Here is a 14,105-nt window from a genome sequence, read left to right as displayed (position 1 = left end):
TCAATATCCATAAATCTCATTGTCCACCCAGGTGGACTCCTTGCTCCTGCCCACGCGGTCCCCGCAGAGCTCGTAGATGTCATTGGTGACAAAGCCACTCTCTGTGCTGGCCAGTGTCACCAAGGCAGGGCTGGAGGCGTCCTGGGGGTCCCTGCAGGGGCTCTCCAGCCCCTCCTGGGCACGGAAGGAGGAATTCTTGGTGCCAGGCCTGGCCCCAGCCAGGTCAGCCTCGGACTGCTTGTTGATCACCCTGTAGATGTCCAGCCCGGGGCTGTCCCTCCTGGGGTGTGGCAGCCAGGCACCGTCACTTTTTGGGGTCGCGTCCACCAGCTCCTGTCTCCTTAGGAGGGCAGGGAAAAAGGGAAGAGCCATGAAATGCTTTGGAGCAGAGGAAAGCACAAACCAAGAGCACAGCTCTGGCAGCAGTTTGGTGGTGAGCCTTGAGCAAAGCCGGGCTCAGGACATTCCCGATTCCAGGCTGCACTCCTGGAAATCCCACAGGGATTTCCCACAGGACAGGGGCACTCTGGGGCAGCAAAACTCCTCCTGACAATCCCAAAATCCCAGCCAGTGGTCCCCTCTCCCAGAGCTGCTGTGCACACAGGGAGAGGAGAGGAGAGGAGAGAGGAGAGAGGAGAGGAGAGGAGAGGAGAGGAGAGGAGAGGAGAGGAGAGGAGAGGAGAGGAGAGGAGAGGAGAGGAGAGGAGAGGAGAGGAGAGGAGAGGAGAGGAGAGGAGAGGAGAGGAGAGGAGAGGAGAGGAGAGGAGAGGAGAGGAGAGGAGAGGAGAGGAGAGGAGAGGAGAGGAGAGGAGAGGAGAGGAGAGGAGAGGAGAGGAGAGGAGAGGAGACATTGGTAAAAATTATTTACTCCAAATTGCTATCCTTTTGTTTCCACTGCTGCATTTTTTGCTATTGAAGGGGAATTTCTGATAATTCAAAGCTTCCATAAGAAAAGTAGAAGAGTTAAGGGTTAAGAGTTAAGGGTTAACACATCGAAATCGTAATCCTGGTGACATTATTTCCTGCCTGCTATGTCTGTGAATGCAAGAAAATGTGATTTACTTAGAATTTTACTTCACAATTAACTCAGCCTGGAGCATCAACACCATTTTTCCAGCATTTCTTTGGCCGCAAACTCTCCTGTCCAGAGCTTTTCTACAGGAGGGTGAAACGAGCTGTAAACAGAACGAGGTGTCAGAGTTCATTTCTAACCCAAAAAATGCCACTCACCTCTTCACAAACAGCCAAAAACAGGAGATGCTTGTGATGGCCAGCAGGAGAAGCAGCACAGGAATGATGGAAATCAGGATGTAGGCAAGGCTCTGAGCAGGTTCTGGGGCTAAAAATGAGTCAGGGGCATAAGAAGAAATCACGAGTTTTTCACAGTTAATCACAGATGTACAAACAAAACCTTCTCCGTTGAAGCGCCCAGACAGAGATTTGATCAAAGTGGCTTTTTCACACCCAAAATACTTCTCACACCTTCGGATTTTGAACATTTTTACCTCCAGAGCAACCTCCTTATTTTGTCCTGGGAAAAAAACTTGAGGGAAGTTTTTTTTTTTTTTTTTGGGATTTTATTTTTCCAGAGGCTGTTTTCTCTATTGAGTCTGCCACATTTTGAGCCAAACACTTGAAATGAGGTTTTGAGAGCACATCTTACCTTTGGCTCCCACAGCTGTTCCATTGGCACCTTTCCTCCGGCGTTCCTCTGGGAATTCTGGCTTCCAGGGCTCTGTTGCCACAGCTGGAAAGAAGCAGCTGCATTAATACTGCAGATGGTTGGGTTTTTTTTTAAAAAAAAATAATAAATAATGGAATAATAAAAAATAATAAAGTTCTGCAAAGATGCGTGAGGTGCACTGGGACTCTGGTACTTCAATCCTTGCAGCATCACCAAATTCTGCATCACCAGCACCAGGATTTTCCCAGCATGGAACAGCACAGGGGGAAGTGGAAAATGCAGGGGAGTTTCTTGCTCTGGATGTGTTTTTGGTTGTTTTTTGTTTTGTTTTTTTTTTTTTTTTTTGAGTGTCCCAGAGGACAAGTCAGGAATTATTATTAAATTAAAAAAAAAATCCCAAGCAAATATGTCCAACTCACCTCTTCGGGAGCTGTCTAGTGGAGCTTGTGTTGGCTTTTCTGAAAGAAAAGGGAAATGCAGAATTTCCTCACGGGTGAAACGCAGGAAAATTTCCAACCTGGGCACGGTTGTTCAGTGCTCTCCCTGAATCTGTGACCTCAAACCCTTCATAAAAACCCCCGGGGAATTTGTGTAAACCACAACCAGGTACAGATAGGACATGCTGGGATTTTTTTCCTCCATTTGTTGCATAAATTTAAAGTTCTCCCAGTCCCACCAGCGAGGCTGAGGAAGGCTTTCTGTAGCATTTCATCTTCTTTTTCCTTTTCTTTTTTTTAATCTTCGTTTTGTTTTTTTTTTGTTTTTTTTTTTTTTTTTTTTTGCCAGAGTTGAGATTAAATGCTTGAGAGACTGTATTTCTTGTTTGGAATCAGATATTTATTAATTCTTATCTATATTAGAGTGAGTTCTACGGCACCTCAAGCTAAAAATGAGACATATCTCTCACTCTACAAGGCCTTTTAAGACCAAATTGTCCAATTAAGGACAGACACCTCAATTATTTTTACTTTTAACCCAGTAACAAATCACCCCGGACCCGCAATGTAGAATTTTCTATCCAATTACATAAAAATCACCCAAACCCATGGAGAAGAAGGTGAAGAAAAAGGACGAAACTTCCATCTTGCTCTCTGCCTCTCGCTCTATTAAAACCTCAAACTCAAAACTTCCCCGCCTTGTGACATCTCTCACTTCTATCCTCACCACGCCCCCGCGATCCCGGTTCTACCGTTAAACTTCGGAACCGCCGCGTTTTCCTGGAAAACCCTAAAAAATTCTAAAATTCCCGGTTTCCGGGGTTCCAACAGCTTTCCCCATCAACCACCTCACTTCTTCCTTCCTTGTCCCTGGGGTTGGAGTTTTAAACCCCACACAGGCTCCTTACCCAGGGGATATTTGCAGATGAAATTGTTTTTCGTGGTGCATCTGTCGTCGTTCCACTGGAACATGTAAGGACCCCCCACTCCTGGAGGGGCAGAGGGTTGGTGGTAGAGCACCACGCACACCTCGGCCCCGCACGACGGCTCGTCCACGTACCAGTTCCTGGGGGAATAAAATAAAAAATAAAAAAAAAAAATAAAAATAAAAAAAACACCCCAAAAATAAAATAAAAACCACCTCGGGTGCACTTTCCAGCAGCTTGGATAGGAAATAAAGCAGAGTTAAAGGGGTTATGGCACACTCTGCGCTTCCACTGGGGAAAATGGGAGGGATGAAAAGGAATTATTTGTTCTTTAATTCCGATTTTTTGGCGCGCAAGGTGTTCGATAAATATCGAAGAGCTCCTCGCATTCACCCTTCCCTCCTTCCTGTCCCACTCAGCATCACCCAAAGGTCTCAGCTACTACAATTAACAGATTGTTATAATTTATTTTTTTTAATAAATTGATTTTTTAGGCAATGTGAGGAATGAACATGGAGACCGTGGAATAAACCAGAAACGAGGATTCCATTCTGGTCCCCGGGTACATCTTTAGCAATGTGGGTTTGGAATTCACTATTTTCTTGTAGGTAACACTTTCTTGAACATTAAAGTAGCTCAAAATGAGCTGCAATTGTGTAGAGAAAGTCCAAGTTCTCCTGAGCTTTCACTGAGCCTTGCAGAGGTTTCTCCACACAATTTTAGGCCTGTGCAAAAATCATTTTTGCTCTCTTGGTCTCAGCGCCTGCAAAATTTTGGCACCTATTTAATGAAAAAAAAAAAAAAAAACAAAAGGAAAATCTGAAGCAGAGCCTGGCTTCCTCTACCAGAAATGCACCAACACAGCTTTGCAGATATTTTTTTTTTTCTTTTCTAAGAATTAACCCCAACTTTTTTTTTTTTTTCCCTAAGAATAAACCTCAATTTTTTTTTTTTTTCTTTTCTAAGAGTAAACCTCCCCACCAGACACCTGTAAGACTTTTCCAAGCAGCGCACAGGAAGGAGGCAGCACTGCGTTACCACTGTCAGTGAGAAGATATTTTATGTAACTCAGAAAACACCTCTAAAATTCTCCTGATTTTGCCAATCGCTTCTGGAACGAGCGAGGTTCTGCCTGCCAAGAATTTGCTGCGAGCTGATCCACAGGACATAAATAATTCCAGATATCCTGAGGGATTCAGCAGGGGAGGACACCCATTTTGAGCAGTGTTTTTCCATCCATTCCAATGTTCTATTTTTTTTTTTAATTTTTTATTATTTTTATTATTATTATTATTATTATTCCTCCCTCACTTCCTTCCTCCCCTGGTGTTTTCCTTGGTTCTATCACTCAGCATAAATAACTGTGTCTCACCAATGGAAGGCAGGAAAGCTGTGCCTGTTTCTTAGCAGCAGATTCCCCTTATCCACCCCCAATTTCTGAACCACGGGAGACACTTTAAGATATCAAATCATTCTAAAACCGGATTTTATTTGTTTATTTCTGAGTGGCTGAAATGCTTTATAAGCTCCCAGAGGAAAAAAAAAGGTCACGACTCCAAGGTGTTTTTACAATCTGATACAAGGATGTAAATTGGTGTCCGTGCTGTTGCTTTTATGATTTAATTATAGCAAATCCTGGGGTTCCTTAAGGAGGCAGAAATCTAAAAAGCGCTGTGAGGTTTTTAATGTCTGCAATAGATCCTGCAGCTCTAATATTTTGGTGTCTCACAGGAAAAAAGTGTTATTCCCTCAGTAAGGAAAGGAATAACATTTTTTTTTATTTTTTGGGACATCAGGTATAAACTTGAGAGGATCTGCAGCGCAGGAATTTTTCTAATCAGTGATTTTTAAGGCCGCACCACTTGTCCTTTCCCCCTTTCAGCCCCCCCAAAAATCACCGATTTCTCCCGAAGCAGACACTCGTGCGGAGAACACCAGGAGGGCGATTCGTGCACCCGGATGGGAGGGGTGCAGAAGGGACACAAATCACAAACCCCGAATTCCTGAAGGCACTGCCAGCCCCCCAGTGCCACTCCCAGGTACCCACCGAAATTTGGATGAGCTCCCATCTGACCAGGAGTAGAAGCTGTGACACTCTGTGCTGTTGTCCTCCTCCTCCTTCCTCCTCCTAAGCCCTATCCAGAAGTCCCCATCGGAAGCCAGGAGGCTCCTGATAAAAGATTCAATCAGTCTCTGCTCTGCCGGGCTCTCGATGCTCACTAAATGTCCCCCATCAGCTCTGCAGGCCAGGTGAGCTTCTTCATAGCTGGTCCTGCGGGAGGCATCGTGGAAATAAACGATTTTGTAGCAGGGTTTCTGCGTCCCACGCCTGCAAACCGTCTGCCCTGCGGGGAGGGAGGGAAAAAAAAAAAACAACCGGTTGCTAAACAGGACCAAAATTAAGGCTAAAACATCAGTTTGGATGAGTTGACGTGGAAAACACAAGGTAAAAGCCCTTGGTGTTACTGGGCTGGCAAATGGCATCTGCAGGTTTTTCTCACTGCGCCTCACACTTCAGGGTGCTGCTTTCACGTCCTGCTCCTCTCAGCTCTCTCGTTTTTCTGGGATTTGCAGATCCTGGCAGCTCCTCCCGCTGTGCCAGAGCAAGCTGATGCACCGACCTGTTAAAAACCCCTTGCAAGGGCTCAAGGAGGATTTGTGAAAGGATGATTATTTTTAAGGAGTTAAATGGTCAGAGTTAGAGATTTCCTTATGCAAGCAGAGATAGCGGGAGTTTCTCTTTTGGGGTATATGCAATAGTCTGATGGAATTGCGGTGCCACGGAATCCCAGAATATTTGGGGTTGGAGAGAACCTTAAAACCATCTGGTTCCACCCCTGCCATGGGGACACCTCCCACGGGGGCGTCCAGCCTGGCCTTGGACACTTTCAGGGATGGGACATCCACAACTTCTCTGGCCAGGCAGGGCCTCACCACCCTGACAGGAACAATTTCTCATTTACACCCAACCTCAAACTCTTTCACACCCCGGTGTCTGTCCTGAGGATCACAAGGTCAGCTCCCACAGCCCGATTTCCAGCCCTGCCCTGTGCTCTGCAATGTTTCTGCCTGCCCAGGGAGTAACCAATTTCTGTTTTCAGGCTGCCACAAGCCAAGGACTGCCTCACGCAGAAGCAGCAGAGCTTATTTTGGTTCCGAGGGAAGATCAAAGTGAAAAGACACATCATCCAAAATGATGCACTTGTGTGTTTTGGATTTTTTTTGGTTTTTTTCAGCAGAGCAGTCCCAATATTTAGACTGTGGAAACAAACAGTTTTGTTTTGCTCAGTAAATATTTCTTCTGCAGTCACAATCTGCTAACCTACATGTTTTTACAGAAGGAAAACATTCAGCAGCATTTGTGGCGTGCTTGGAACCGATGGGATCATACAAGACAGGTCGCTATAAACCTGATCTGGGTTTATTATGCCATGGGATATTTGCTGGCTTTGCTTTATCCTTTTATCCTTTGGTCACTGTAGCATTGGGATTCTAAACACCTTTCACACTGGAATTTTTCATCAGTTAAATAGCCAGAAATTGAGTTTGCTAATATTTTACACAGGGATTAAAATAGGAGCAGGATTTTTACTACGACAGCGTTATTAAAAGATACATTTCTAGCGCAGCCTGTGTTTCTCTTGGGAATTTGAACTCAAGAAGACAAAGCCCCTTACCTCTCCTGAGGGAAACATCCACTGCTGCGGGGAGAGGCAAAAAGGAAAACACAGACGGCAAAGTTTCATTAAAAACCTGCGGCTCTCTAGAAACAGTGTCACAAAAACTGCACTCGGCCTCTTTGCTGATACACAAAACACATTTTTTCCTCGTTAAAAAAAAAAAAAAAAAAAGGAAGAAAGTCTCTGTCTCGTGAGCCAAACTCGCCATTACTTTCAGCTAAGGAAAAGCGGATTGGAGCCGATTCCTGGCTGCAGCTCAGGACACCGAAGTGCAGCTCTGAGCAAGGCTCAAAGGATTCCTTGTGTTTCCTTCCCCCTGATCTCCTCACTCGGGATCTGCCCGCTGGCTCCAGCCAGCTCCCCAGGGGGAAAATCCGCTGGAAAAGTTGGGAAACAGCAAACCCAGCCTTCCCCCTCTGCCGAGGGGGAAGCATCGAGCGACAGCATCCCTGCCCATATCGCGACATCCGCCCGCGCACCCCGACCCTCCCGGCGACAGAGGCGAGGGTGACGGGGCAGGAGGGGCAGGGAGGGTCCCCACACAATCTCCGAGCGATCCCGAGCGATCCCGAGCGATCCCGAGCGATCCCGAGCGATCCCGATCCCTTCTCACCGCTGAGCAGCCGCGCCCCCGCCGCGCATCCCAGCGCGGCCGCGCACAGCGCTGCTGCCGCCAGCATCGCTCCGCCGCCAGCTCCTCCTTCCTGCCTGCCTGCCTTCCTTCCCTTCCTCCTCCTCCTCCTCCTCCTCCTCCTCCTCCTCCTCTCCTCCTCCTCCGGGGCCGGCGGGCTCGGCTCAGCGCTCACCCCGCAGCGCTCCGGGGCCGAGCGCTCTGCCCCGCCCGCCGCTCCCAGCCCCGCATCCCTGTGCCCGCGTCCCCCTTGATCCCCGTTTTTATATCCCCATCCCCTCCCCTCCCCTTCCCATCCCATCCCTTTATCCCCATCCCCTCCCATCCCATTATCCCATCCCATCCCATTATCCCATCCCATCCCATCCCATCCCATCCCTTTATCCCATCCCATCCCTTTATCCCATCCCATCCCATCCCATCCCATCCCATCCCATCCCTTTATCCCATCCCATCCCTTTATCCCATCCCATCCCTTTATCCCATCCCATCCCTTTATCCCATCCCATCCCATCCCATCCCATCCCATCCCATCCCATCCCATCCCATCCCATCCCATCCCATCCCATCCCATCCCATCCCATCCCATCCCATCCCTTTATCCCATCCCATCCCCCGCCCACCAGGAACCACCCACGGGCGGATCCATCCCCACGCTGGAGGTTTTTATTTTTTTATTTATTTAATATTTTTTGTATTTTTGTATATTTAACATTTTTAAGTTTCTTCCGTCGCTTTTCCAGATGTGGATTGGCTGTGAAGAAGCGGGAGGATGAGCTTTACCGATTCCTGCCTGCCATCCCAATCCCGCTTTTCTAAATCCAGACATTCTGAGCTGGAAGGGATCGCCGCAAGGATCGCCAAACCCAACTTGAAGTTGGGGTTGACTCCAAAATCTCGGCGTTTTTAGCGAGTGATGCTAAAATTCCTGAGGGAACCGCCTGGGTGAGGGAGAACAGAGCACGGGAATTCTGATTCCCACACGGATAAACGGGATGCTTTCCTGGGATGCTGCTCCGCCTCTGTTTCCTGGACTTTCTCCCCACCCAGTTCTGGCTTTTATGGCTCAGGCTCCAAGAGATTTTTTTTTTTTTTTTTTTTTTCCCCCAGGTAGCGGAAAAGCAGCAGAGCAGCGAAGTGAATCCATCCAGACAGAAAACAAAACCAAAAAATAATGGGATCGCTGCTTTAAAAAATAGGAAATCAGTGGTTGCGTAGAGGAGTTAAAACCTTGAGGAGGTCAAGCGGAGAAGGTTTTTCTGAAACGGATGTTTTAGAGAGAGGAGAATCCTTTCAAATGCCCTGCAAAGAGCTCGCTCCAGGCCGGCAGAAGTCAGGAATTCCAGAGGGAAGTGTTGGAAAGCCGCTGGCTCCGAGCCCAGCAGCAGGCTCTGCTGTTCCCTGGCTTTTCCAGAAAAATAAAAAACACCTCCACAACCACTCTGTTCCCTGCCTTTCTGAATCCCAGCCGGAATGAAAGCAAAATTAAAATCTCTGAAAAGGGGTGAAGCTCCCATCTCCTTCTCTTGACCATTGTTGAGAAATAAATAGGAAATGGACAGAAAAAAAAAAAAAAGGAGAAAAATGTAGAAAAATAGCAGCAGGCTTTTAATTTCCAAATCTTGTAATAATAGTAGGGGATAAAATTGAGTCTTTATTGCAGTAGTAGTAATAGTAGTAATAATAATAAAGTAATAATAAAGTAATAATAATAATAATAATAATAATGATAGCAATAACAATAATAGCAATAATAATAACAGCAATAATAATAATAGCAATAATAATAATAATAATAATAATAATAATAATAATAATATCTTCTCCCCTTAAATAGAATCTGAGTATTTAGACCCAAGGGAAATAAAAACCAGAATTTGGGCCAAGCAGACAGACTTGGTTCAGCATTTTAATAAACTTTGAGGAGAGGAAGTGCTTAATAGGAACCAGCTTAAGTAAGGAAGGAAAAAAAAAAAAAAAAAAAAGGCTTTTATGTCCAAAATGAAGACGTCATTCCTGAAAGTACCTTTTGAAAATTTTATTTTCCAGGTTATTTCTCCAATCACTGCACTTATCAGCTTTAATATTTCAGTGCTCCCCTGTCCCGTTGAGGAATTAAATTGTATTAATTCAGATATGTGGTTCTTAACCTTCAAATAATTTATCTCTGCTTTGCATCCTGGGAATTACAGCAGAAGGAAAGAAAAGCCTTAATAGAATCCAGACATCTTACTCTTGATTTTATTCTTCTGATAAACATCCGGCCAGGCCAGGCCAAACCATTTTAAATCAGTAAATCTGACATTTCTCTGCTGATAATAATAGAAATCCAGAAATAGAATTCTTCCTTTATTGCTCAAACCCAGTTTCTGAGAGCTTTTTAGAGAGCAGAGTGGCTGGTTTGATAACTTGGCTATAAGCTGAGTTTTCGTGTTTCAGTGCAGACAGCAATGGAAAAAATGAAAAATTAAAAAAAAAATAAAAATAAAAACCCACAATGGCCAGGCTATAAAGATTCCTTTCTTATTAAAGTGAGAAATCTCGACTCACTGCCTTATTTCTTGTGGTTTTGAGTTACAAAATTGTCCTTAATAAATTTTTTTAGCTCACTTAAACTTCATTTACCTCCTGGGCCTGGCCTGGAATTTCCGAGTTCCCCAGGCTGCAGGATCCTCTTTGCTTCAGGAATTTGTTGGATAAATCCACGTTCTCTTCCCACATTTTCCAGGGTTTGCTCCTTTGGATTTGTTCATGCCTGAATCAAATCTGAAATCTGGATTTGAACACCAAGAGATATCTGTGACTGATAACAACATGAACATTATTCTTACTCTACCCGCTGCATTAATTTGAATTTTTTTAGACTTATGGGATGCTTTTAGGATGTCTTATATTTGTGCAAAGCCATTCGAAATGAATCTTTATGGCTGCCCAAAGCTGCAAATCCTGGCTTTCATTTCTGCTTGGAAAATCCCTCCAAACCCATCAAATCCAACTTTGCACTGATTAAAAAAAAAAACCCAAAAAAAAAAACAAAACACAAAAAACCTTAAAAAAATGAAAAATAGCAGGAACCTCAGTGAACAGCTGCTGGCTGCAGGCAGAATTCAGAGCGGAGGAATGGACGGAGACGGAGGAGATTCCTTTTGGGATTATTGATGGGGAAGGGGATTGCTGATTCTCAGGAAAAGCTTGCAGAGCTCAGCACCTGCAGATCGCTCTGCCTGGCCTGGCTCCCAGACTCAGCTTTCCACTCAAAACGGGCACTGCTGCACTCAAATTAGGAAAAAAAAAATAAATAAATTAACAATAATTGCAGAGTCAGGCTGAAAATGCAATTTGTGTGTCGAGCGGTTTGCCTGAGTTTGCTTTATTTGTGCTCTGTTGATGGTGGGGCACGTTAATTAATTAACCAGGTCAATAATTGGGGCTGCAGCAGAATTTTCCATCTTCTTTCAGGCCATTTCCAGCCCCGGTCCAGCTCTTCCAAGGATGAGAAAGAGCTGCCACCACAGGCCTTAATTTCATTTATTCAGCAAGAATAAATGGAGGGAAATGTGAGAGCCCCATCAGAACGGGAGAAGAAAAATCTCCAAATTTGGAGAAGAAAAAACTCCAAAATCCATTTTATCCTCACTTTTTTTTTTTTTTTTTTTCTTTAGTGGAAATGAGTTTTAAACGAGGTGGATCAGCAGGAAAAATTGGCTGGAGAGGAGACCAGCACTCGTTTTATTTCACTGCCCTGGTTACTGATGCTTTGTGTCCTCGGAATTCCTGTGGGTTTGATTCCTGTGGGTTTGATTCCCGATCCTGGAATTCCAGACCTTTTTACCTGGCTGTGTGGCTAGTGATTGTTGCTTTGGGCAATCAGCTAACTACACTGCCTGGCAACCAGGCTGATGGCAGACACTTCCACCCCTACTTTTCTTTCAAAAAAGCAAGTTCTGGCATTATTCATTATTTTCTCCAATTAAAATTTTTAGTTAAGGTAAGCGGTCAGGAAAAAAAAAAAACAAAAAAAAAACCCACACCAAAAAAACAAAACAAAATGAAACAAAACAAAAAAAAAACCAGTTTATGCCTACAGCGTGTTTAATATTTAATCATTGCTCAAAACTGCCTTTCTCTTACCTTGCTTAATAAAACATGAAAAACAAATGAAAATTATTGATGTCTGGCAGACAAGCTGAAAGATGCAACTTAAAAAAAAATAAATAAATAAATAAAAATCCACAGAGCAGTCTGCATTAAAAATTAAACATACAGTAAATGAATCATTTAAATACCACACAGGATCCTTGACCCAGGAAAATTCCTGAGGATTTTAGCACCAACTTGAAGAAATGCAAAATGTCACTTTGCCGAGATGCACCACACGCTGCTGTGGGCAGGTAAAAACTCTGGAAAGAAAGCTGGAATAAAACACATTACGGATGATTTTGCAGTAGGAATAAGGGAGTTGCAGGCCGAGGGTGGAGCGGGGGATGCTGTGCCTCGTTTTGGTGGCAGTGGAATTAGTGATTGTGGAATTTTGGACACAATCAGCTAACAGCACTGCCTGCAAACCAAGGACTTCTCCTGGAGTCACGGAGTTCAAACCTGCAAGGAAGGGAAGAACTTCCAGTCATCACATTCACACTCTCCAGCTCCTCAAACGCTCGAAAAATAATCTTAAAAATTGGTAATAATGGAAAATTTTGGTCATATCACGCTTATTCTGCTAAATTAAAAATATTTATATTTATATCTATATATTTATATCAACTATATCTATATATCTATGTCAACTATATCTATATCTCTCTATATCTATATCTATATCTATATCTAATCTATATCTATATCTATATCGAATCTATATCTATATCTATATCTATATCTATATCTATATCTATATCTATATCTATATCTATATCTATATCATCCATATCTATTTCCATTTCCATTTCTATTTCTATTTCTATTTCTATTTCTATTTCTATTTCTATTTCTATTTCTATTTCTATTTCTATTTCTTCTATTTCCATTCCCATTCCCATTTCCATTTCCATTCCCATTTCCATTCCCATTCCCATTCCCATTCCCATTTCCATTTCCATTCCCATTCCCATTTCCATTTCCATTTCCATTTCCATTCCCATTCCCATTCCCATTCCCATTCCCATTTCCCATTTCCATTCCCATTTCCCATTTCCATTCCCATTTCCATTTCCATTCCCATTTCCCATTTCCATTTCCATTTCCATTCCCATTCCCATTCCCATTCCCATTTCCATTCCCATTCCCATTCCCATTCCCATTTCCATTCCCATTTCCCATTTCCATTCCCATTTCCATTTCCATTCCCATTTCCCATTTCCATTTCCATTCCCATTTCCATTTCCATTCCCATTTCCCATTTCCATTTCCATTTCCATTCCCATTCCCATTCCCATTCCCATTCCCATTTCCATTCCCATTCCCATTCCCATTTCCATTTCCATTCCCATTTCCCATTCCCATTTCCATTTCCATTTCCATTCCCATTTCCATTCCCATTTCCATTTCCATTTCCATTTCCAATCCCATTCCCATTCCCATTCCCATTTCCATTTCCATTCCCATTCCCATTCCCATTCCCATTCCCATTCCCATTCCCACTCAGAGTTATGTTTCTATTCATATTCATATTCATATTCATATTTACCATTTTATTTCTATTCATATTCGTATATTATACAGTTTGAATATACTATGTATCATATTTATATCTATATTTAGTATTTACACCACTTTTTAGGAGTTCTTACTAATAAAAACTGCAGTGAACACAGCACAAAGACCATTTCAAGAGTGCAGAGGCAGAACAATCAAACACAAAAATAGAAATGATTGTGCAGCACCACAAGGGGAAAGGGAGATGAGGAAAACCCTGGTGTGGAGTCCAGAGGTGGGAGTGCAAATCCAGCTGCAAATTTGGGCCAAGACAGAATATTCCGCGGGAATCTCGTCGTGCCTGATTTTCTGGAAAGTTGTTTTTTTTTTTTTTTTTAATTTTCCCTTAAAAAACAAAACAAAACAAAACAAAAAAACAAACAAAAAAAAACCAACAGGAGCACAGATCGTGCTGTCAGTCAGGTATCAGAATGCTCCAATTTTTACACTCATTTGAGGCAGCTAAAAATAATGAAATAATTAACAGTTCTGCTCCGAGTGTGTGTCAGCAGTTCTCATCAATTACGCCTGGCGTCTGATGGATGTGCTTGCAATTGATAACGTGTTTTGATAAACTTGATAAAGCTGTTTGATGTAGATTATCAAGCTAAAACAGGAGCCAGACACAATCTGTGAGCTCACAGGGAGAAGTTTTTCTGATGATTTGTTTTGTTTTTTTCTGATGAATTTTCTTTGTTCTTTTTTTTTTTTTTTCCCCCGATGGAAGCAATGAATCATTTTTGCCAGTTTTCCTCCATAAAGAATTCAAGATTTACCTTCAAGCACCTTACCTTGGAATAATCCCGATGAGGACAGAGCTGAGACATGAAATGATTTAACGGGAGGGCAAAAACGGGTGGGAAAATCGCTTTTTTCCTTCCCTGGGCAGTGTCAGAATTCCTCTGGGGATGCTCCCATCTTTTCCCCTGGGGCTCCTGGCTCGGAGTGTCCCCAGCTCAGCCCATTCCTGGGAGTTTTGTGTACTCCCTGTCACCATGGCCACCCTGCCAGGGCGACCTGGGGACACCTCAGGTGGCCCCAGCCGCGGGAGCT

General features: G+C 43.7%; 1 protein-coding gene across 1 annotated transcript; it reads right to left on the bottom strand.

The window, feature by feature from the left end:
* On the bottom strand, positions 1-7,407 carry LAYN (layilin). The gene is made up of 8 exons (XM_062508687.1): positions 7,341-7,407; positions 6,725-6,748; positions 5,095-5,392; positions 3,030-3,187; positions 2,104-2,142; positions 1,664-1,747; positions 1,231-1,333; positions 1-340 (listed from the first exon to the last, which is right to left on the bottom strand). The coding sequence occupies exons 1-8, from the start codon at positions 7,405-7,407 to the stop codon at positions 1-3; spliced, it is 1,113 nt and encodes a 370-aa protein (XP_062364671.1).
* Between the last annotated feature and the right edge of the window lie 6,698 nt (positions 7,408-14,105).

Source organism: Cinclus cinclus, chromosome 25, assembly GCF_963662255.1.
Source record: "Cinclus cinclus chromosome 25, bCinCin1.1, whole genome shotgun sequence".
Lineage (NCBI taxonomy): Eukaryota > Metazoa > Chordata > Aves > Passeriformes > Cinclidae > Cinclus > Cinclus cinclus.
Note: the sequence above shows the minus strand (reverse complement) of the source record. Positions and strands in the feature narration are given on the sequence as shown.

Bases quoted from the DNA above. Each gene is read 5' to 3' on its own strand.
- LAYN (XM_062508687.1), bottom strand. From the start codon at position 7,407: ATGCTGGCGGCAGCAGCGCTGTGCGCGGCCGCGCTGGGATGCGCGGCG. The intron at 3,188-5,094 runs GTGGGTACCTGG...TTATTCCCCCAG, and splicing joins GGGAGCTCATCCAAATTTCG to GAACTGGTACGTGGACGAGC. The intron at 341-1,230 runs GTGAGTGGCATT...TGCCCTCCTAAG, and splicing joins TTTTGGCTGTTTGTGAAGAG to GAGACAGGAGCTGGTGGACG.